The sequence below is a fragment of the Poecilia mexicana genome, unplaced genomic scaffold (genome assembly GCF_051168715.1).
Source record: "Poecilia mexicana isolate PSO_F unplaced genomic scaffold, ASM5116871v1 scaffold_22, whole genome shotgun sequence".
Taxonomy (NCBI): domain Eukaryota; kingdom Metazoa; phylum Chordata; class Actinopteri; order Cyprinodontiformes; family Poeciliidae; genus Poecilia; species Poecilia mexicana.
Window position 1 is genome coordinate 9,468,608 of NW_028263391.1, and position 24,397 is coordinate 9,493,004.

A 24,397-nucleotide genomic window follows, 5' to 3' on the forward strand; every position below is an offset into this window, starting at 1 on the left:
TGTCTCTTTGTTTTCTGCTCTTAAGTTAAAGTTTGTCATAATTTAATACATTTATTTATTCATTTGTTTCTACACACTGTTCTGATTTTGATCTTTGACAGATGTGGACATATCGGCGAACATTTTCTTAAATCTGATATCTACTTTGCAGGAGTTTTGACAAATTCACAGACATTTCTAACATTTAATTCTGACATTTCTGCTGGGCATTTTGGACCAAGCATTGCCTTTACTTCCTCCAAATAGTCTCACTTATTTTTTTAATCAGACCACAGGAAAAGTCTCTTAGCATTTGTTTGTTTCTTTTGGGATAAATAAAATCAGCACGTGTCCCAAACAAGTTGAACATATTAAATCCACTTTGTTTTTTTTAAACCACCTAAAAATGTAAAAATGGCTTAAATGTGAAGTCTTTTCATTTCGCCAGACATTAAATTAAATTAACAGTATTTAATTGAAATAAAGTAGAAAAAAATAAAGTATAAAGAAATTGTAGATTTGAAAAGTTAGATGTTTTTAGTGAGTTATAAACAGTGTTTTATGTATGAAAGGATAAAACTATGACCCACTGGGAAGTAATTGATCCCAACACACATTGTATCCCAAAGGGAGAAGGACAGCAACACTCTGCAGAGATGTTTATACAGTGAAACAAGAAAATCGGGTTTCTGTCTGCCACAGATCAATGACATATCGGGTTTATCACAACAAAATAAAGAGCTTGCAAAAAAGCTGCTCTGTGATACTGCTAAATGCTAACAGAGAAGCCTATTTTTCCTTCTCAAACATTTGTCCTGATTAAAAAAAAAAGCTTTTTCAATCAGCTGTTTCCAATGTTGTGGTCTAAAATGTCTTTAGTGCATTTCAGTAACGATAGCCCATGAATTACTCCTTTAAAACCTTTTATTTGTTTTTTTCAAACCTCTGCTTTTGGCCGTTGTTTGATGCAGGTACACAGATTGAGACGTGTGGACCGGCATCATTTACAGTCCAACATTAGCCAGAATTTATCTACGTAACCCGAGAGCAGTCTTTGCTGTTTAAATGAAGAGTATTAAGTTTTTCTCTTTCATCAAATCATTTTCCCGAATAAGATTCAAGGTTTCCCCCAGAAAACTTGCTAAGCCTGGCGGTTGAGGGGCTAGACAGTCATTCATCCAGTGACCCATAGTATTTTTGAGTTAAAAAATGTTTAAAGTTGACAGGAAATTTGAAAACATCACTTGATAATTACGTGTTATTGAAAAAATGCAAACATTTAACAAAAAACTTAAATAAGCAATGCTTAGCCTGGTGGGGGCACAAGTAAAGTCTGGTGGCCCGCCAGGCTTATAATACACTGGGGGAACCCTGAGGTTAGCATAAACTGTAATGTGGAATATCCAAGCAAAGGCTGAGGAGCTGAAAATGTTTCTGTGAATGCAACAGAGACGCCAGCAGGAAATCAAACAGTTACTTTGTAACCTCTGAACAGAGCTTTAGACAGTGGACTAATGGTACAATTAGATGGATTCCTGCTGCAGCTTTAATTTTACATGAATATATTCAACTTACATGTCCTACTAGAAGTACAGTATGAAGACTGAACAAACATCAGATGAGGATACAAATATACATCTTCATGGTTTTCAGAACTTCCTGGAAACTTCAGCAAGTCGAGTTAAGGATCTGCAAGTGATCCAGAATGCAGATAATTTGCTCTGCTATACAGAACCAATGACCCAGGATAACAGGATATGTTACTTTCTATATGTAGTTAGAAAATCCACAAAATTAAGAGCGACAAATGCCATCGAAACATAAGGTCAATTGACAACATTTTACAAGTTTTCATCTGCCAAAGTAGAAGCTGATGCTCAAATGGATGAAAAAACTTCTCTAAACTTTGTAGTTGTAGTAAATATTAAAGCAGAAGTATGTAATTTAAAGAGATGTTTTTTTTGTGCATATTTGTTAAAAGTACATGAATTGAGACATGCCATATACAACCCTCCTCCCCCTCAATAACCCCCCCCCAAAAAAAATCCAAGTACACAGTTGCAGTGCAGTTACCACAGATCATCTTGTGCTTGCTCATATTCATACACAAGCTGTGGTGATATTTACTTCCTGACATACAAACTCAGAAATCACATGCAAAGTAAGAGACAAACAGTCAAATCCAAAGTGTTCAACAGCAAATGGCAGCATTAAAAGGTTTGGTATCGACGATACATTTTTCAAGTTTCTAGGAATTAAATGCAGTTACTTGTGCATCTAGCATTGATAAAATATCTTTACATGCAAACTTAATTCCAGTTGGTAAAACAAATAACTTAAAAATCCCTGAGTCATTTATGAAAACAAACAGGCATGTTACATGCACATGAATAGCTTAATTACCAGTGCACATGTACCACATAATTACATTGCTAAACTGGCTTGTGTGTACTGGCTATATATTGGGGGAAAAAAGTCTGTAAAAGAACAAAACAAGCTCCCTCCGAGGGCATACATTCACCGTCAGCTTTAAGCTGTGAAACAGGATCCTCGTTGGCTGGTCTTTCCTTCCGACCCCATCCTTCAACTTCTATTACAGGAACCCCAGATTTTCCAACACTTTGTCCACGTGGGGAATCAACTTTTCCTGAAAATCCCACAGCCGCTTGTCCACATTGAGCTCCTCCAGTTTTAGTAATTTCCGTAGGGCGACACGGACGTGAATGATCCGGCAAACGTCCAGCGGGACTTTGTACTTCTGCCCAAAAAATTGGAGCACCTCATGCACTGATGTCTGCTCCACCATCCTGCGGCACCGGTACACAAGAGTGAGATGTTGGTTAGGAATACAGAACAATGAAACACACTTTAAATCAGTACTTTTCACGAGAAACCAGACTTTACTATTGTCTTTATTCATGTTTGACTGCTAAACAAGCCTCCGGTCACTAGGTGACAGCAAAGTTCAAATTAAGGCTGGCTGTTCAAGCCAGTAGAAGAAGTAGCCTATGAGAACAGAGTAATACTACCAGAACAGGGTTACACTATTAATGGAACAAAGTAAAAAGAAATGATGATCAGGGTTCATTTACTGAGGTGGTACAGGTTACAGAAACATTTGAGAATCATCGTACAACATCCTGCTATGGTCCGAAGTGGTTGAGTATCCGTTTTATTGTCATTTTAGAAAACCCATATATTTAAATTTGGACTTTATCAATTAAATTCAAACATGAATTAAGACTGAATGCATTTCTCAGCCTACCTTGGCTGAACGATCATCTTGTATGGATGGTAAATCTTTCGGTCAGGGTCTTCTCTGTAAACATGTTCCAGAATATTAATTCCAGGCACCCCGCTCCACTTATGAAGGTGAAACTTGCCACTTGGTTCAAAGTGATGCTTGGGAAAGATGTGGTTCTCAATGAGGAACACTCCCACCTAAAAAATGCGAATATGCTTTAATAAAAAGATGGGAAGCGTATTTGGAAATACAAGCATAATGCACTGATAAACAACCTACTTTTGGATGCTGCTTCTGCAGCTCGTCCATCAGAGACTTCAGGTTGTCATGCTGATACGGCATGATGATCTCATCTATGTCGTTTAGCAGGACATAGCGGGAACGCTCCATGGATCTGTAGATGCACTCGTTGAGTGTGGTGAGCTGGCCAAAGTAGTGAATATCACCTCCAAAGTCCGAAAATCGCCAGCCTCGCGATGGATTCATGTATTTGTCAATTGGCCAGGAAACTATTTCCACAAAGCCCTCCTGGCTGTAACTCCGCAGAAGACGGTCAAGGTCCGGGCCACAGCTGGTGTTGTAGATCACTACTCTGTTCACACCGAGCAACCTTGGAGAAAAAAAGACAAAAATAAAATCACCTACTAAACATATTGACACTGCAGGTAAAGCAGTCTGAAGTGCTAAATGTTTTTGCAGCGACTAGGTGCTTCTTTGATCTAGGTTTTACTCAAATCTGCAGAAGGAAGCTTTCAATTACTGGCTCCTGTTAATACTAGAGAAATAAAATGTTTAGCTTCTTTGCTAGTTGCTTTCCTCTAATCTCACAAATCCAGAGTTCCACATGTGCACAGTGGAAACCACACAGAGAACAACCAGTCGCCATTCAGCTTCAGACATATCTAGAGTTTTATTCAGACAATTAAATGCACAGAAAAACAGATCAGCATCACACCCAAACCATCAAGAAGTCCAAACCATAAAACAGACATTAATTACCTCAGAAAAGTAGAAAAATGAACTAAACACAAAAATAAGAGAAAAGCAAAGGCGCCTTTGGGAACTGCTCGTGCGGCTGCAAAATGAAGCGATCCAGCTTGCTGCTGTGAAGTGGAGACTTTTATTAATAGGAGTATTCCTAATTTTAATATATGCATTGAAGGTGTGCCCTCTCCTTCTAAACCTCTAAGCAGTTTCAAATTACTTGGGTAGGATGGGAGACCTATTCAAAACCAAAGAGAAGGAGAGAGCAAAGGTCATTCTCAAAACAGGATGTTCTCATGCCAGTTGCACATCTGGAGTCCCCTCCCAGTTCCTCCTTTTCTGTACATTTAAACAAAGAGCCTAGTTGCCAGAAAGAGATTTATTTTCCACCTAGACCTTGCTCGTTCTCCTGCCTGAGCGATTCCATAATATCCCACATAGTTTTGTTTTCTCAAGATTTTAGTGGTTTTTTTTCTTCCCTCCTAGAAAACACCAAAGAATTTGACCTAGTATGTAAACAGACAGAAGTTACCTCTCCCATCCTGTTTTTCTCCATTACTGTTGTTTTTTGTGAACTGCCTAGTACAGCACAACCGTTTCCTCTGATAGGAGAAGACATTCTATAGTGAAGGCCCTTTTTCAAAACCGTTTGTGATTTTTATGTAAGTTAGGAAAATCCTAGAAATGTTTCAGTTTCTAGGATAAACAGAACAGACTGTGATTATTACGCATTAATTTCAGGATTCGTGCAGGACAATGACTGGCGTCACAATGAACATTCATGGATCAGAGAGTACAGGGCTTTGACAGTCGCTTCATCGAATGTCAAAGCCCTGGATAATGATTCAATTTCAAATCTACCTAAATTAAAATCTACTCAAAATATTCATGCTCTATCTAATATATTTCACATGGACCAAGGTTAACTGTTGCTAAAATTAATATAATTAAACTTGTGTCCCCAACTACATATAGTTAAGTTTAAAAACTAGCATATTTTAAATTTATTTTCCCAACACTCCCCAAGATTGCCATCGACAGCCCGACACCGGCTGCCTGTTTGAGATTTGTGAAACGCAGCTTCACCGAGTCTGGCCACCTGCCAGCTGATGCTGTGCTAACCAGAGCTAAGAGGATCCGCCATGTTACAAGCTAACCTGTGCTAGCCAAACAGTGGTGGCTTTGAATGTTAAACTTCATTGCTTTTCTTTTGTATTTTTATGGTGCTTCTGCATTATTGATGCTAAACTTTTCCAAACGCAACGGGCCTCAGTGCCTGCCGCAGCTAAAGCCACCTATGGCTCATACCGTTCAAACTTCATCTCAGTGATTGGTTTTAATCACTGATAGTCCGCTAAGCTGCTACTTTTTGTAGTTTTACTTTAATTGATCTTTTATATTTTCCTCAGTAGTTAGTTGAGTTTTAGTATCTTAGTGAGTTTGTTGATTTAAGTCTTCAACTCCAAAATTAAAATCTTATTTTTAAAAGTCTTTTACATTGGAGTGAGGTTTGCATTTATTCCACAAACACATAGTACCTTGTTGTTAAAAATAATGCCAGAATATTGGACTTCATCTGTTCTTTTAATACCTAAGCCTCATCAAGCAGCTATTTATAGGTGATAACTGAGGCAGGACTATTTGTATATTATTATTACTTTCTGGTGGTGCTCCAACTTGATAATTTTATCTAAATTACTACTTTTATTAATATTTGCCTTAAGTAATTACTTATTCACAGCTAAAATTAGACTCATGCAGCACAACGGAGTTGAAAATAAATCTGTTCAACATCTAAATGGTTCGTAGAGCGCTAGTAGAAATTAGGTTTAAAAATGAAAGATTTTCTGACATTATGAATTGGTTTTTGATGTTAACTAGAAGTTTCAATCCAGAATTGTTTTAGGTGAGTTTGATTTGTGGGTAGAAAGAGAACTGTGAACCTCAATTTTAAATCATAAAACTGAAGTTTCTCACTAGTAAGGATTAGGATTACTGACCTGTACATCTCTAGTGTCTGTGCAAACTGCAGCACATTGTTGTAGTCCCCAAACAGATTGGAGATGCACACAGTGAAATCCATCCTTTCCTCCGCTCCTCCGTTAGTTTTCTTGTTCCTTATGGGAAGCCAGACGTTTTCGGATCCATTCATGGGCCTCATTTGAGTCAAAAGAGTGACATGTGTGGGATTGCATTTTTTAGGAATCCGGCACATGATGTCTGTGGTGACGAACGGAAACCCGAAGTTGTCCGAGTGTTGTAAAACTTTCGTCGGAGTGGTTTCACTTGTGTAGTTGGCACAGCAGAAAAAGCAGTGGAGTTCCTGGATGGAGTCTCTCCGAAACATCCCGATGAGGCGAATGTCAAAGCCCTGTACTCTCTGATCCATGAAGGCTGAGACCAAGAGGTGCTTGGTGTTTTTCAGGGGAGTTATGCTCTGTTTGGAGACTGATCGCGGACAAACCTCTGGAACAACTGGTCTCGGGTTGAAGCTGGGTGATCTGTTGCTAACAAAGACCGCGACTACGCATATGGTGATGAAGAGGAGGCAAAGGAACTTTATTCTGATGGGTTTTAACATGGTGGGTTGGGTTACTGACCTCAGGCAGAACCTGGAATCAAAGGAAGAGAAAAAACATCATGGCCATTCTGAATCTGTTATACAAATCAGGTATTAAAGGTAAAGGTAATTTTATTTAGACAGCACATTTTCAGCAACAAGGCAATACAAAGTGCTTTACAGGAATTTAAAAGGAAATGCAGACAGAATAAACCACAGGAAAGAGCAAAAGAAGAAAAATAATCTAATGTTGAGCTAAAGTATGCAAACTAGGTGCTTCTGTTCAGGGTTGATAGATAAGACTCCTCTGGTCCGAATACTTTTCTGGGTTGGAAGAACAGGAGCCTAAAATGAATCTAATAATGTTGATCTAAAGTAGATAAACTAGATACTCCTATTCAGGGCTGGTAGATAAGTATAAGTAAGTATCTTCTGGTCTAATTCCTCTTCTGGGTTGGAAGAACAGGACTCTAAAACGTAATTGCTAAGGTCGTTTTTTCTAGATTCCAAGTTTGTTCTAATCCCTGTCCTGGTTTCCTAAATAAGTGTATGTAATTCCTTTTCTGGGTTGCACTAATAGGAGTCTCTCTGCATACTAATATACAATTAATCTAAGAAGTATAACATTGGTCTGAGTACTGTACATTTTCTAAAAAAAAATTGAAAAATAAAAAATAAGCTAAAGAGTGACTAATCAAATTTCTTTTCTGGGTTAAAAGTGAGTAGTCCACAGTTTCTAAATAATAAAGGGGAATGAAATAAGAGGAAAGGTCACATTAGGGCAAATGGCAGCATTCAGACAACACAAAGGTCTAAACAAAGATATGAGTGAAGGCGGTGACGTCACAGGGCCATGAAACCACTTTGCTCAGCCTCCCAGCAGAAGTCCGATAGAGATGTTATCAAGGAATGTCCTTGGGGCGCTCAGCTCCACATCCGCATGGATAACAGGAGGGGGAGAGGAGGGAAGGAGCGTTATGTGTACATATCTTCAAGGAGATTGGAAATATGCAGCCCTTCCAAGGCCACACAGGAAAGCCAATTCAGATGCAGAATGTCTTAGGTCTGGTAGATCATGAATTTCAATCTTCCCTAAAGTCTCTCATCTCAGTTCCCAATTATCCAAATTAGTTTGGTCGTTCCACTGAACCGAAACTAGCAGCTCCTCCGAGATTGATTCCAACTCGTGAGTGAGTTTTAGAGTCCTCAGATGGGCTGCGAGTCTCAGCTAGACTCACATCCAACTTTATGTCTCTGTCCACACCAACAGTCTGAGTGTTCGCTAGTTTGGCCAAGTCCGCCACAGATTTATCGATAAGCCAGGAATCCACAAACTCCAAACAGCAGAAATCCTGTTATGATGAATAAATCCAGGGTTAATCCCGTCGGGACACAGACTTCTCGTTGAGAAAATTTGATCAATTACATTGAGAGATCGGTTGACCAGATTTGTAGATTTGGAGGATGTACAAAGAAAGGCTCCAAAAATAGAGAAAAAGACAGGACAAAAACAGAGCAAGCAGGGCAGGGAGGGAGCAGAGGAAAAAACCGTCCGCCTTCACCGAAAGCAAGAGGAAAACTTAGCTATAGAAGCACAAAGTTGGACAACAATTGTAGATACAACTTTAACACATACAATCACAAAAAAACTGCTTGGCTGCAGTATTTGGTAGATATAAATATTTAAAATATTCAAACTGCTTGCAAATAACATATGCGGAATGGTTTCAATGACTTGGACTCCATTTTCTGCTTTTAGACGTGTGACCAAAATGCCAATTATGAAACACAGTGGTTCGGCCGTCATGACACAAAAGAGGAAAGTGAAGAAAATGTTGGTAAATCTAATCAGTACTGTCACATCAAATGACATCCCTGGTGTCAGTACAACCACAAAATGTTAGAAATACTAGAGCAGTCCATGTATAATGATTAAAAAAACTAAAACGATGGATTAAAAAACAAAATATCTTCCTTTTCTAATCAGCTCTGCCACACTTTACAAAGATTCATTTTGATTCAGAGCATAAGGCCACCATCAACTTCTCTAACGCTTTGGTATATGTGGAAGTGGTGCAACCATAGAAAGGCAACTATCATCTGTTCAATCATCCATCGTGATGATAGAGATCAAATTTAACACAGTCGCATCAGAGCCGATTGCTCAATCAAGACATCCTTTTTTAGAGAAATGTTAAGATCTGCTAAATGGAGATGTTGTTGGAGCATCTTACCCCTCATGCAATCACATAAGTGATTGACCCGTCGAATGATTGTCCACACGCGACACCACAAAACATCGTCCATGAGGTCGTCTAGAGTTGTTCCACAAGGATATATTCCTGGATCCTTGATGTTTACACTTTAAAGAAAAACTTTTATATGTTCTAAACTCAACATCTAAACATGTGCAGATGATGCTGTATTGTAAATGTATGGTACCAGTTATGACCCAGGTTTCACGTGAATCAAATTACAAAGGTAACGTTCCAGTTTGTAACTTAATATGCGTCTCAAGTTTACACCGGTCTCCTTTGGAGCCACGTGTTTTTGTTTCGTTCACTGGAGAGGCGAATTGTTTCTGAGTTCAAGCACCTTGGATCCAGTTCCAAGCATTTTATTTAAAGTTTACGTTAAAAGTGTTTGTAACTGGGTCAGATTTAATCTCTCAAATGTCAGGTTTATAAGAAAATAAATATCAAGAGAAGGAGTTGAGATATATATATATATATATATATATATATATATATATATATATATATATATATATATATATATATAGTCACCATATATTCTCTATAGTGTCTACCAGAGCATATATCTATCCATAATAACTCAACCATGAGTTAAATAATATTTTAATTTGGTTTTTAGGATTAGGATTCCAATGTTCCACGTTCAGCCATGAGATCAAATGTATAAAACATAATTTCACATGAATTCTGCAACCCTTTGAAACTTATCAGACCAGCATAATTTGGAACAATGAAATAATAAAACTAAAAAAAACTTACCAAAGGAGGTACAAAACACCCAGGGTGACACCTGATACCAGCATATCAATACTAGCATTACGGTGTTTATTCCCGAGGTTATTTCTGCATACACATAATTAGTATAACATTAAAAAGTCAGGCAGGATGCATCGCAGGGCCTGGGATCCTGTTCAGCCCCGATGTCCGAACACTCAGTCGGATCACTCAACGAAATCCTTTTGAGGGATCGGATTTCAAGCGTCCTGCTCTAAATGCGTCATTCAGACCCGCTGGTTAAATGCATCGGTAACACTTTATTTGAAGGGGGTTGAATAAGACTGTCATGACACTGTCATAAACATGACATAACACCTGTCATGAACATCAATAAGTCTTCATGAATATTTATGACTGTTGTCATAAAGCGTCATTCGGTAAATAATGACACTTTTAATACAAAGTTGACATTAGTCAAAATGTCTTCGTTATGACAACTTGTCATTAACCTAGACAAAATTGTCTCTGTTATGACAACTTGTCATTAACCAAGAACTCATGATCTAACATAAATTTGTCATAATAGTAGTAATAATGATTTCATTATTACACTAGCAAAAGCTTTAGCAAAACAATGATTAATATTTCCACTCCCTGAAATAAAGCAAAACAAGTAGGACAAGCAATAAAGATTTCACTAAGCTTTATTACACGGTCAAATGATTTAATAACAGACTCATTAACAATTTCTTTTACATCAACTAAAGTGGAACAAGTCGCACCAGTTATGAATATGTCATTAAGTGTTATTACAGTGTCATTAATATTAACTGTTACCTCAAGTAAAGTGAAGCAAGTTACAACAGTTATGAAGACGTCATTAAGTGTCAGTACAATGTCATTAATATTAACTATTACCTCAAGTAAAGTGAAACAAGTTACAACAGTTATGAAGACGTCATTAAGTGTCAGTACAATGTCATTAATATTAACTATTACCTCAAGTAAAGTGAAACAAGTTACAACAGTTATGAAGACGTCATTAAGTGTCAGTACAATGTCATTAATATTAACTATTACCTCAAGTAAAGTGAAACAAGTTACAACAGTTATGAAGACGTCATTAAGTGTCAGTACAATGTCATTAATATTAACTATTACCTCAAGTAAAGTGAAACAAGTTACAACAGTTATGAAGACGTCATTAAGTGTCAGTACAATGTCATTAATATTAACTATTACCTCAAGTAAAGTGAAACAAGTTACAACAGTTATGACAAAGTCATTAAGTGTCATTAATATTAACTTTTATCTCAAGTAAATTGAAACTAGTAGCAACAATTATAAAGATGTAATTTAGTATTACAGTGTCAAATGCAATGCTAACAAAGTTATTGATATTATGTCTTACCTCAAATGAAGTGAAACACACTGGACTACTTATAACTACCATCATAACTGTAGAACAAACCCATTGTACATTGGAATAAAACAAAAGATAACTTGTTCTAAGATAACAGAAGGTTTAACGTCTGGTCAGTATATTGTTACTCTGAAATGCTGATTGAAAAACTAAAACAGAATTACTTATTCTTTAACTTAAGAAAATAGGTTCTTTCAACAGTAACATTTTTTGCTTGGATTATGTCAGCCATCTCCTTCGTAATAGTCTTCCTGTAATGCTCTGAAAACAGGAGATCTTCTTCTTGTCTTCATTTCCTGGAAGCAGCTCTTTGAAGGTGTCCAGAAATGCTCAGAAATTACAGCTGTTCTTGCAATAGTTAATCATGGCGAAAGCCTTTTCATGAATTCAAACTTGGTGAATCTCTTCTGGTCATTCTCATAGTCGGTGATGACTCAATTCATTGTGATCACTTAAAAAAAGAACAAAAGCAAAAAACAATGTCATCATATTCCAGCATTTATTTAAATACCATTTCAAAAAAGTCCCTTGCTGCACACTGTCAGAATGGTAGACTGGCAGACAAATGCCTAGTTAACATGACTGGTTGTTATAAAGTGCAATACAATTATTTCTTAATACAAGTGGAATAATAACTGGAGCTGAACAAAATTATTCTGATCAAATATTTGTCTGGCAGAAGTTCAGACAGACTGCCACTGTTATTCGAATGCATCATTTAACATATAGTTTTAGGCACATGAATGCATCTTTTTACTTAATGAGCATTCTAAATTATTTCTAACCAGATACTCTAACTTAGGGTTGTTTGCAAGAAGCTTATTAATAAATAAATAGATTTAACATCAATTTTAGTTGTCTAAAACGTAACTTAACTCAGCTGGTGAATGTTGATTCCTGCTCCCCATTCCCCACTTACCTGGCTGTCCCACCCCACTTCACATGGTGAAAATATTAACACAAAAACGACTTACCTAATTTTCTTGGGGAATATTTCATCTGCTTCTTTCTCTTTGGTCAAATAGGAACTTCTTTCTCTGGTGGCTGGTCCTTATTATCATCCTCCACACTCGTAGCATGTCTTCATTAGCCAACTTATTCTTATTCAACCCCCTTCAAATAAAGTGTTACCAATGCATCGAGTGACCATGTGTGCAGCACAACTAACTGTGCTGTACACAAATATAGAGAGAAGAGCGCCAAGTGACTATGAATGTATAGTTTTGAATTTATACTGCAGCAGGACTTTTATGAGGCGTGCAGAGAGAAACGGAGGAAAGTGGGGAGCAAATGAGAGGCTTCATTAGCCTGCGAATAATTAAAGATGAGTGTTTTTGCATATGAAAAACCAATTAACACAACTTTATTCCATTATTACATATTTTAGCAACGTGAATAACTCGCTACACTTTTTGCACTTACTTTTGGACATAAAAATAAATGCATGCTGGCCACGGTTTTTACATTTTTCTCTAAGATGCTTTTCAATGCAACAACTCTTAGCATGACTGTGTGCTTATGTCTCTGGCATCCTGTTTGTGTTTCAGATGAGCATTCCTCCAAACCTTTAGTCTGCATGATAATTGCTCTCTACAACCAGCTAGCCAACCATCACCTCTTTCAGTGGCATTAAAATCGCTTCCTGTGGATGAAACTTAGCTGGAGCTACGTTCACACAACAGGCAAATGCGACCCAACGCATGTGTGATTTTTTCATGTCCATTAACTTTATTTTTATGTTAATTTGAAAGAAATAAAATAAAATAAAAATCTGTTACTCAGGAAAGCTGCACGTGAAGCACCCGTTCACTAATGAAGGCAAATGGCCTGCTCAACACCAGAGTTGTCTCAAACTGTACAGGTGCTGCAAGTCTGACATGAACTAACATAAAGTGTTGATTTTGGCACAGGCAAGCCCTGTGGTGGATTACTTCATGACAATCACCACAACTAGTGTAATGTGAGAAAATCTTCCTCAAACAAAAATTCAAAACAAAACTTCCAACTTTCATATCTCTGCCATGTTCCTCTCACACCAGAAACCAACAACCACCACCTTTTGGAGCAATAAACCTTCTTAAACTGGCAATGGACCAGCAACCATACTTACTAACAGCATAGTAATGCACAATACTTGGCATGAAGGAAAATAAAATGCAAGTCATGCAGCTCTCGCATGTATACTACAGCTTCAGAGAGCTTTTGCTCCTTGAAGATGGAAACGGCATTTGCAGCCTATTGTTAACACAAGAAACATGGGTTGCAAACTCCCATTTAGATTTAGCACATGGGCAATGTATGAACCACGACAAAAGAAAGGTGGGGACAACGCCTTCAGAAAACTGAATTTATTTCACCCACTGCTGAAAAGAAAGTCATGCCAGGCTTCAAGGAAATCAGGCTCTGAGACTGACAGAGTGGCAGTTTATTAGCAAACTAGTCACCTTTTCAGGGAATTGTGAAACCCTGTTTTTCAAGATTATCCTCTCGGTAGATGTTAGACTCTAAACCACCACGGCTCTCAACAAACTTAAGTGTTTACGTGAATGCTGGTATTCGCACGGTTTTACTCATTTTTAAAAAAAAAAATTGTGTTGCACTGTTTTCATATATTGTAAATAGTCTCTTTAAAAAAAAAAGGTTTTGTTGGCTCTAGTGCCCTTTATTTGAAAGTAGTTTTACAGGAAAGAGGGCAATGAGAAAGAAGGAAGACATGCGGCAAATGTCGCCTATGTCGCCTAATTGCACAGTTTACCATAAATCTTGTTTTATATATATATATATATATATATATATATATATATAACATTTCCTTAGTATGGAACAACAAACAATGTCATGGAGTTAGTTTCCAATGAAAACGTTTCGGACAAGTAAAGCATGTTGCTCGCAAGTTTTGTCAGGAAATTAACGCCACAATATTTCTATTATATTCTTTTATGGAGGTAAAGCTCTCACACTGTACAACTGGTTATTTATATTTCCACCTTGAAAACACTGAAGGGTCAGTCTGCTGGGAGTCAGAGCAGATTTTGTATGTGTGTGTGTGTGTGTGTTACAAAGTAGATATAACAAATGGACCAGCAACCACACTTACTAACAGCATACTAAGGAAATAAAAAAAAATCTACTTACTAATGTTCAGCCTCTAATGCAAATGTGAGAGAGAAGCTTGTAAAACAGTATCTTGTATATCTGACCCAAATCATACGGTTTGTATGCAAGTCTACCATATATTAACATCAAAACAATTGTTAAAGAGGCAGTTTTGTGTATTTTCTAGGCCATTTCATAGCACAATTAACTAACCGCTACCTTCAGTTGTGATAAAAACAAGTTGGACTGTGAAGTAGCTTGTAAAATGAGCTCAGCACCAGGTATTTGTTAAAGGTTTTTGCTAATTGCCGAGTGGGTGAGGGCTGCTCTGAGATCGAAGCTATGTAGCTCGGAAACTGAACGTGGAGCTCGGTTCACCCAGGCGTATCGCACAACTGAATGGTTTCCACGGGAGATTAAAGGATTTCTTAAACGCGCATGAAAGAATCAAAACGACACCCGAGGTGTGTTTTTGATGAGGCAGTAGCTTCATGATATGAGGTAAAGCTCAAAAAAGTCAATTTTATGTACTGCCTGTTTAAGGAAAAACTAATTCTGGGATTTTGCAAAATGACCTAAAGCTGTAAAAATAATTTAATATTCGACATTGAGATTTTTTTTTAAGCCCTTTTATTATACCATGCATGTAAACATATACAGATAAGTTACCTGCTGGAACATGATTGGGTTCCATATGGACTGGAGTGGTATACTATTTCAAGGTCGTGATTCTGCAAGCTGATTGTGTTCCTGATGGAGGTGGAGATGAACAAAGGGCTACAATGGAAGGAGCGGGGAGTCTGAAGGATATACTGGGACACAGAAACACAGACTGTCCTGGTTTTGAACCGGATAATACCCATCGTAACAAAGCAGCAGCTCCCACCATGCTGCCTGCATTTCTTAATTCAAGGCTGGATGACTGCAAGTGTTTAACGTCAGGGAATCTACAAAACATAGTTAAAAGCTTTCCTGTTATGCGGTTAAATATGGCAAACAGAAAGAACAAGTAAAGATGCCAAGCATGACAGTCTATAAGTGTGTGCAATTAAGTCAAACAAAAGGCTACCTGTAAAGAATTACCTGGAAGAGATTAAGATGCCACCTGAACTTTCACCTGAAATAGCAAAGCTGAAGACAGGTGTAGCCTCCATGCAAACTGGAGATAACAAGCGCTGCACACATTTAGAGCCTTATGATTTCCGTGGTGTGGAAAAGGATGACAGAATTTAAGTATCAAAATGTAATCCACAATAAAGCGCAGATTTCGCAGGTGTTGCTGAGCAGAAAAAAGCTACATACTAGTTTGGGTAATATTTTTTGGTGCTGCAGCTCTCACGCCTGTTGTCACCCGATAAAGAGCTGACTCGGGTCAGGTGGGTTCTTTCTGTGACACAGGCAGAATAAATCCGCCAGTCATAGTAGTAAAAAAAACAAAACAAAAAAAATCTCTCAGAAATACACACTCCAAAACAAACAAAAAAAAAGAAAAAAAAATGTCTGCAGGAACTAAACACAAACATTGACAAACCCATTCAAGTCAACAGAGAGGTCTGTGACAGAAGAAAGTTAAAAATAGTGGCATTTTATATCACAACTTCAGTTGTTATAACAATGATACATAACTTTAAAGAAATTAGGCTTTGCAATTTGACACTTTGAAATTGGCCGCTGTCTCTTTAAGAAGCTCCTTTGACACTGTACCAAACCAGTTGAAAAACCTGTCCCCCCCTTCGCTGTGATGGCGCTGCACCAAGAACCACTGAAGGAAACAGGAAAGCTTCAAAAGAAAACGCAGCATCTTTATTTTTCACCAAATGTAAACAAAAATGCAGCGGCACCAAATTTTAGTAGTTATTTGATTTTTCTTTGTTCTTCGGGAAAAGACCAGTCATTTCTCACCGTGGCGATGGACTTGTTGGTTTGCTTTGGTGGCAGTTATCTAGAATGCTTTACGATATTGTTCATTTCTTGCTTTTGGAGCATTCTCCGGTCCGCTTGGCATTCACATATGCACCCAAACTGCGACAAGATGGACCAGAGTTGGCTTTTTTTGGTTCTCATCAGAGTTCGATTGGGTAATATTCACACCTCCCCAAATGTGCCAGACTTTCAAGGCAAACGAACTAGTTTTCAAGTAAAGCAGACTAAACAGGATTGGTGTGAATGCACCCTAAAACCTTGCGTAGATTACAGACATCTGAATAGAAAAGCCCATCCTGACACCCAGGACTTCCCACATATCAAGGACTTTTTGAATCATTTGGATGGAGAATCGTGGTTGTCGCTCTTGGACCAGCAGGCGCTGTGAGGATTCCTGAGGGGGCAGGCGGGAACCCAGCAGCCCCCAGCTGACCTCCAGTCCACCTGATTGCCACTTGGGGTATATCAGGCTGAGCCAGACCAGACCTAATCACTGGAACCCGCATCATTATCTCCTCATCCACAGAACCTTACGAACATCGCTGAGCAGCAGTAAATAAACTCAGTCGTGTATCACTGTCCTCATCATTCTGTTTCTGTGTTTTTAAACTCTGGGCAAAATAACATAATAATAGACACAATCATATCACCACGAGTTCATGTCAGTGACCCCTTGACATGAACTCAGGAATGCTCCTGCAGCATTTCAGCCCTGTATGATGGGACTGCATTCCTTATTTGGGTGACTCTCAGTTTACAGCAAAATGTTCAGAGATCACTTGGAGTTGAGACACAACAGCTCCAGAGATTAAGATACTTTGGTGTAAAACTCGTTAAAGCAGAAAGTGTGCTGTTTAGGCACACTAGCATTGATTTTGCAGACTTTGAAGCAAATAACTCGGTTATAAATCCAGAGATATGTCGGTCAGCTCAGAAAAATGTTAGATCTTTCCTGCTACAGACAAGACTTTTCCGGAAAAGCAAACTGTCTGTTAAAAGCTGACAAATCACACGACTCTGACTCCATAAAAGTGACAAAACGACGACCAGAGAAATAGTCAAGTTTTGCCATTCTCAAAACAAATTGCATGGCCTGACAAGTATCCAAGCACACTTGAGGAACAAGTTTTATCAACTCAGCAGTGCTTAGGTTTCCAAATTTCACATAACCGTTTCCTTGTGCCTAGGTCCAAATGGTAATCCGAGTTATTTCTTACGGCTACCATACACAAAGAGCAGCTGGAAAAGCTAGAATTTACAGTTTTGAAATGAGCCATCAGACGAATTCAGAGACTAGTTAGACTAAGCTCCAACGATTTCTGTTTATGACAATAACAACCTGCTTATGTACATTTTGTAACAACCAAACTGAATGCAACCATATCTAGATGTATCACAGAGCTAGCTGGTTTTCACTTCACTATAGCACACAAGGCAAAGAAAGTGATGCGTTTGCTTTGTCAAAAATGCTAGAAGCTATAAAAGGTTTAATGAGAGGAGTTGCCACCTGACACTATTGAGGTGCTAACAGACACAACAGCTACATGGAAACTTAGTTTAAGTTGTTAGTCTTGGCTGAAGTGGCGTCAGTAAAAGTAAAGATTGCAGCGGACAAATCTGTGGCTGCTCGTTGAGCAGCCACAGATTCAGACAAAACGCTTGAGAAACACAACGTGTCAAGATCTTTGAACCACGACCGTTTCCTTTGGTTTCTAATTCAGGCAGACATTAAGCATCTAAATAAAGTTTACTACTGTATCAAGCTGAAAAGGTCCAGTCATGACACAAGACTAAACAAACATTTTAACCAATGCTTTAACCCTTGTGTTTACAAATGGGGTCCAACCGACCCCACACACGTGAAACTTGAATTATTTGCCACAGTCCTCCATGTTTGCCTCGGTTCTCGCCTCAACCCATGTGGGTTAACTAGGCCCACATGAAATCACATACAGCACCTCTAATTCTACTGTTCAGCGTACCGGGACAAATTTCCAGCATGGCGTTTACCTGGACTTTTCCAGTGTTAGGTTAGTCGGCATTTTACTCCCCTACAGCAACTTCCCACAAGAGTGGCAAAAAAAAAAAAAAAAGATGAATACATCCCTATTTTTCAATCAGAATTGGTCTTCTCTTTTGTCTTCTTTTTTTATTATTATTATTATTTTTATTGTACATAGACGTATTTGTCATGTGCATGTATCGTCTTCCCAGTGGGGGCGCTCTCGTGCCACTGTGGGTCTAACAGGGAGAACGAGTTTCCTGGCTCTGGGCATGCGCTGCTCAGAATAAACGAGCTCTTGACAAAGATACATTGTTACGACTTGCTCCCTCTGTGATCCACTGGTAGTATAAAGTGCAACTTTTATGGGCCATTTGAGATAATGATTAGTTAATGTTGTGTTTGTATTTCGTAGTGTTGTGGCACAATACTCAAAGAACAGGAAAAACGAAACAAAGAACGGAGTAAAGAACTAGATGTGGATCAGGGTAGGAAAACAGAGAATCCCACAGGCAAAGGATCATAAACACACACGACTTCAAACATTACAGAAAATCTTACTGCTTCTCAACACCTGCACTGAACAATGAAAAAAATGAGAGCTTTTTGAGGGCAGATCAGGTGAAACACATGGAGACTTTAGCAACCTGGACTGGCCACATCCTGATGGCCTTGTTTGTATATGAAAACACATTCATAGCAAAAGGTAAAAAAACTCAGTACATCAAACAATGGTCACATCAAGTCCTCACATCTGCTCCAAAATTAAGACCAGTACAAAGAAAAACATTGTAAAAAATAAACATTGCTAAAGAAAACAGGAAGAAAGTACGGAAGCGCATTGCTATCATGCAGTAAAAAAAAATTTTCGATCGCTATCTCGTTATAACGAGTTACGTATCTCGTTTTAACGAGATCCTAAACAGAACGGGACTGCACAGAAGGAGACGTTAGTCCGGTCCTCTAGCTGTGGCGGCGTTCCTGACTGGATCGAAGCTGAAGTTGGCTTTCGATTGTAGCTTCTGATTCGGGAAATGGCTAAAGGGAGATTATAACGGAGGCTCAGATGTATTTGATGAACATTTTCTGGTCAGATTTTTTATTAGAACAGTACACTTGCTGAACAACGGCAACGGCTGTTCGTAACCAAGCAACCGAAATCAACAGAAGGCTAGGTAGTGGCAAAAGACAAAACTAGATCCTGTTAAGCATTCTTCAAAATAAAAGACTTCCTCTCTCCAAAATAAATCATACACAAAGCTTTGAATTTAATTATTTTTCACGTCACCTTTTGGAATTGTGTACAATCAAGTTAAATTCGGTGAATAATAATTATCATGTAAATTATACTTAACATATGACTTGACATATGACTGTAAATAAGTAACTGGAAATTATATTTAACATATAAATGTTAAGAAATCATTTGTTATGCTTTAAAAATGAACATACATCGACACTTCAAATCTGGAGTAGATTATTCTAATCTACGCTAATGGCAGAATATTTCAAACCTAGTTTGTGATTTGTGAAATCTTTATCTGAATTGAAACCTCAGTAATGAGAGATTTAAAAATATTTTTGCATCTGGAGTGCATTAGAAATAAACTCCTATCACATTTACAATATTTGTTATTATTTTAACCTTCTGTTTTCTTTCACTTTTTTGTCCTAGAGCACCTGCCTTTTTGTGTGGCTTACAAGGATCCATCAGCTGGGATAATAATGCCAACAACTTTTCAGATTCCGATTTATAGTGATGCAACGTAGCATCAGAGATGAATAATCTATTCCAGGTCGGAAGTGTCTAAGTATGTTAGCTTTAAAAGTTTAATAGTTAAAGATGCTACCCATCTCCTTAATTGGTCACATCAATATTATAAAAATTACAATATTGCCAAAATTCTTATATGTTTTCCAATCAGTTTCAATTTCCTCACTCCCCTTCTTTTTAAGGAGCTAAATATAACTTTTTCCAACTTCACTTAAATGGTAAACGCCCAATAATGAAACTGTTTCTCTTATATCTGCCATATGACAGAGGGTGTTAACAATTATCAAACCTATTATGTTATTTCAACCCAGATCAGGGCAGCAATGTTTTACTTTACTGCCAGACAGCCCCCAGCATGGGTTACTATTGTATCCCACTTGATCTCTATTGCTATAGACTTGTACATGTACTCATCAGGCAGGAAAAGGTTAATTAAGCAAACAAAATACCCATTTCTGAAAAATACAATGATGATCTGGCTAAAAACACTTGATTATTTGGGAGAAATGCAACAACTATCCGATATAATGTTCATCCATGTAGAGCAGGATTTAAACTGCTAAGGATATAGCTAAAGTGTCTGATCTTTTTCCTGGGAAGGTATTTATGTAACTTGAAGAAATTAAAAACAAACATGATATTCCTACAAAATATTTCTATAACTATCTTCAAGTTCAGAGTTTTATTTTATCAAAGCAACACAATAATCTTTATCTACCCTCTTTGTCTTCATTAGAAGACATTATTGTAAGTCACCTATATGGTAAAGGAGAGGTGTCTCTTCTTTGCTCCTTGTTTGTCGACAAATATTAAAAATCTTTGACCAATATTTGACAAATATTATAATTTATTTATTTTATTTTATTTTTTTATTTTATCAGGTAAACCCCGTTGAGATACACATCTTATCTTATTTTCAAGAGGGACCAGGGTAGAAGTCTGCAACACACAGCAACCTGGTTACAAAATAAAATTAATGCATATGCAGAAGTGTAAAACAGTAGAAAAGAATTTAAAAACAGTGACACTGTTTAATAGACTCTCGTCTGTTTTTAAGAATCGCTCGAAATAAGTCCAGTGGAACCAGTTTTGACATCTTTATTTCAGACTGGAGCTGATTCCAGGCTGTAGGAGCCATCACACTAAAGCTTGCTTCCCTTTTTCAGTTTGGAAACGTGGAACATGCAAAAGAAAAATATTGTAAAAACGTAAAGAATGGGAATTAACAGATCTATGTTAAAGAAAGTTTAAGTATGCTGGAGCCAAGCCGAGTAGAGATTTATGAATCAGGATCGTTAGGTGATTGTTTCTCAAGACGCTTAAAGGAGGCCATTCAGCTTTTGCTGATTTATGATTTATTTTGGAGAGAGGAAGTCTTTTATTTTGAAGAATGCTTAACAGGATCTAGTTTTGTCTTTTGCCACTACCTAGCCTTCTGTTGATTTCGGTTGCTTGGTTACGAACAGCCGTTGCCGTTGTTCAGCAAGTGTACTGTTCTAATAAAAAATCTGACCAGAAAATGTTCATCAAATACATCTGAGCCTCCGTTATAATCTCCCTTTAGCCATTTCCCGAATCAGAAGCTACAATCGAAAGCCAACTTCAGCTTCGATCCAGTCAGGAGCGCCGCCACAGCTAGAGGACCGGACTAACGTCTCCTTCTGTGCAGTCCCGTTCTGTTTAGGATCTTGTCAGAGTAGGCATGCTGTTAATGGTTTTAACCACAGTGCAAAGCAGCATCCGTATCTCTACATGTTGTAGACCAAACATGAAGGGAAACCTGACCAATTCATGTTAGTCACTGTACTAGCCTAGCATAATACCGCCACTTCCTGGACCTAAAATTATCTCGTTTTAACGAGTTACGTATCTCGTTATAACGAGATACGTAACTCGTTAAAACGAGATACGTAAGTCGTTAAAACGAGATACGTAAGTCGTTATAACGAGATACGTAAGTCGTTAAAACGAGATACGTAAGTCGTTATAACGAGATACGTAAGTCGTTAAAACGAGATACGTAACTCGTTATAACGAGATACGTAACTCGTTAAAACGAGATACGTAAGTCGTTAAAACGAGATACGTAACTCGTTATAACGAGATACGTAAGTCGTTAAAACGAGATACGTAACTCGTTATAACGAGATAGCGATCGAAAAAAATTTTTTACTGCATGATAGCAATGCGAAGGGCGATCATGCATTGAGATTACAAAAAAGACAGCAACAGATACAACACAGATGTAACGTATATTTAGAGGTTGTGGTTGATTGCCTAAGTCACAAACTCAAGATACACAGAATTACTCTCATGATCAAACTTGGAAGATGCCACTGGTAGAAGAACTTTGTCACTTCTTTGATTATTGGATGCTATTGTGAGAATGATTGATAATCGTAGCAAAAATATTGCATTTTAAATGTCTGAAATGGATAATTTCAGACAACCCTGCTTTAAATTTTAATATATTTGTCCATTAATTTGGACACCACTTTCAGTTTGTTCAGTGTAGAATTGCAGGCTCTACGTTTAGCATTGATTTTAGATTAACTCTTGCAGGTCTGTCTTGTAAAATAAGTATGTTTCTCCACCACATTTTACTAAAGTTGATGCGAGGAGCGGCCATTTTGAAATGCAAAGTTAGTCTCACAGCTTGTAACAGGTAGTTGGAGTTGCTCCCACTTTCCAAGGTGAAATGCAACTTTGGAGGGCATTCCAGCTGATTTTTTTTAGACTGGGAAGTTGAAATTCCCTAGTTCAGAGTAAAACTGGAACGCAGCATTAGTATGTCAACTTGTTGATAGCAAATGCAAGTATTCCTTCTTATTTGAAGGTTTTCAACCCAAATTCTTCAATAAGATGAAAAGACAAATCATTTCTTCATGCATTCTGGCAGGTTAAGGTTAAGGTTTTTTCGAGTTTTGGCTGAAGAGAGAAAAAATAACTTTTTAATAACTTCACATTTCAGACTCTCTGGTAGAAAGTCTTTGGAGGCAGCCACAGATTAGAGTGACAGCTGATAAGTTTTCCATCAAATTGGTTCTGGAACTTGCTCATTACCTGAGAGATGCCCAAAGACATCAACTGTTGACATGAATAAAACTATTTTCATCCAATCAGACAAAAATTAAAAGAGGAAAAATATTAAGATATGCTGTACTTTAGACTCAAATCCAGAGATAAAGTATTAGCTTAAGGACGTGCAATTTATTTTTTGATGCATTTAACTGCTCTAGTGCATTTGTCTTCTCCGAATGCTTCCTCTCAGATCATTTCTTAAAAAGGCTTTTTAAAATACTCCAGTGAGAATTTGAAAACGAGCCATTGCTTCCTCTATGTCAAAGGTACAACACAGAAGTGCATGATACAACAACTTAGTTTCAAGGGTTTGATTAAACACGTGTGAACAATCAATTAAAACCAGTTTAGCACATCGAGCTAAACTGGTGGTAATACAATGGCCATTTAATAGTTTTTTCATCACCGTTTTATAAAGGATGCGCATTTATTTTACTGTAACGAAGCTAACCAATAAGATGTCAGGATTCCCCAAAGTTTTAACAATCTTTAGTAAATACAGGACGAAAACCAGATCGTACTAGTTAAAACCGACAAGGGCAAAAAAATATTTACATTAATCACGCATTTAACTACACAACCAAATCAATTCAAAAATGAATTCGCACACATTAAAAAAAAAAAAGGCTTTATCAAACTTACCCGAAGCTGAGGCTGCAGCCACTGCTCGTCTTCCTCCTCTTGGACTAGCAGACAAGTCGCCGAGAAGGCGGCGGTGGACTAATAATTAATCGATTTCCTATGAGTGCACACAAGAACCTCCTATGTCGTTTAGCGGTCGTCCACTGCCACCAGCCAGCCTCGAGTGATATATAGAGACAGCATGCATCACGGACTTTAGTCCTGCTGAGAAAATAAACTGGTTCATCCCGATGCGCCTGCTCAACCTGACCTATTGTCCAGATCTTCCTGCGCGACAAATAAATAAGGGGGGAAGGAATAAAGTAGAAAAAAACAAAACTGAATTCAATTTCTTTTATTTTAGAGCATTTAAAGCTGCATGGAGAAACCAGCCACGGCTGAGCCAGTAAGAGAGACACTCCACGTCTCTTCCTCTCCTAATACTCTGGGAGGAGGATGGCCAATAAGCAACCTACATTATGAAACACACTCTCTATATAACACATTAAAAAAATACTCGAACGACGTGCTTTAAATGTTTGAAGCTGAATCCCGTTTGAATAAACTCTGTTTTCAATGGATTAGATTATTTTTAGTTATGTCTTCCTAAATGTTCTACTCAAAAAATAGCACACAAAAAGAAATATAAGCCAACTAAGCGAAAAAGTTCTCAGAATAATTTATGACCAGTAAACTAGGAAATGTAATAATTAATGAATGTTAGGAAAGTGGCTTCAG

The 24,397-nt window shown here is 37.8% G+C and overlaps 1 protein-coding gene across 1 annotated transcript; it reads right to left on the bottom strand.

The window, feature by feature from the left end:
• Positions 1-1,507: 1,507 nt before the first annotated feature.
• Positions 1,508-24,175, bottom strand: LOC106922806 (beta-1,4-galactosyltransferase galt-1-like). The gene is made up of 5 exons (XM_014995511.2): positions 23,681-24,175; positions 6,208-6,819; positions 3,503-3,833; positions 3,245-3,420; positions 1,508-2,786 (listed from the first exon to the last, which is right to left on the bottom strand). Exons 2-5 carry the CDS (start codon positions 6,786-6,788, stop codon positions 2,573-2,575), a joined length of 1,302 nt encoding a protein of 433 aa, XP_014850997.2. The 5' UTR covers positions 6,789-6,819; positions 23,681-24,175; the 3' UTR covers positions 1,508-2,572.
• Between the last annotated feature and the right edge of the window lie 222 nt (positions 24,176-24,397).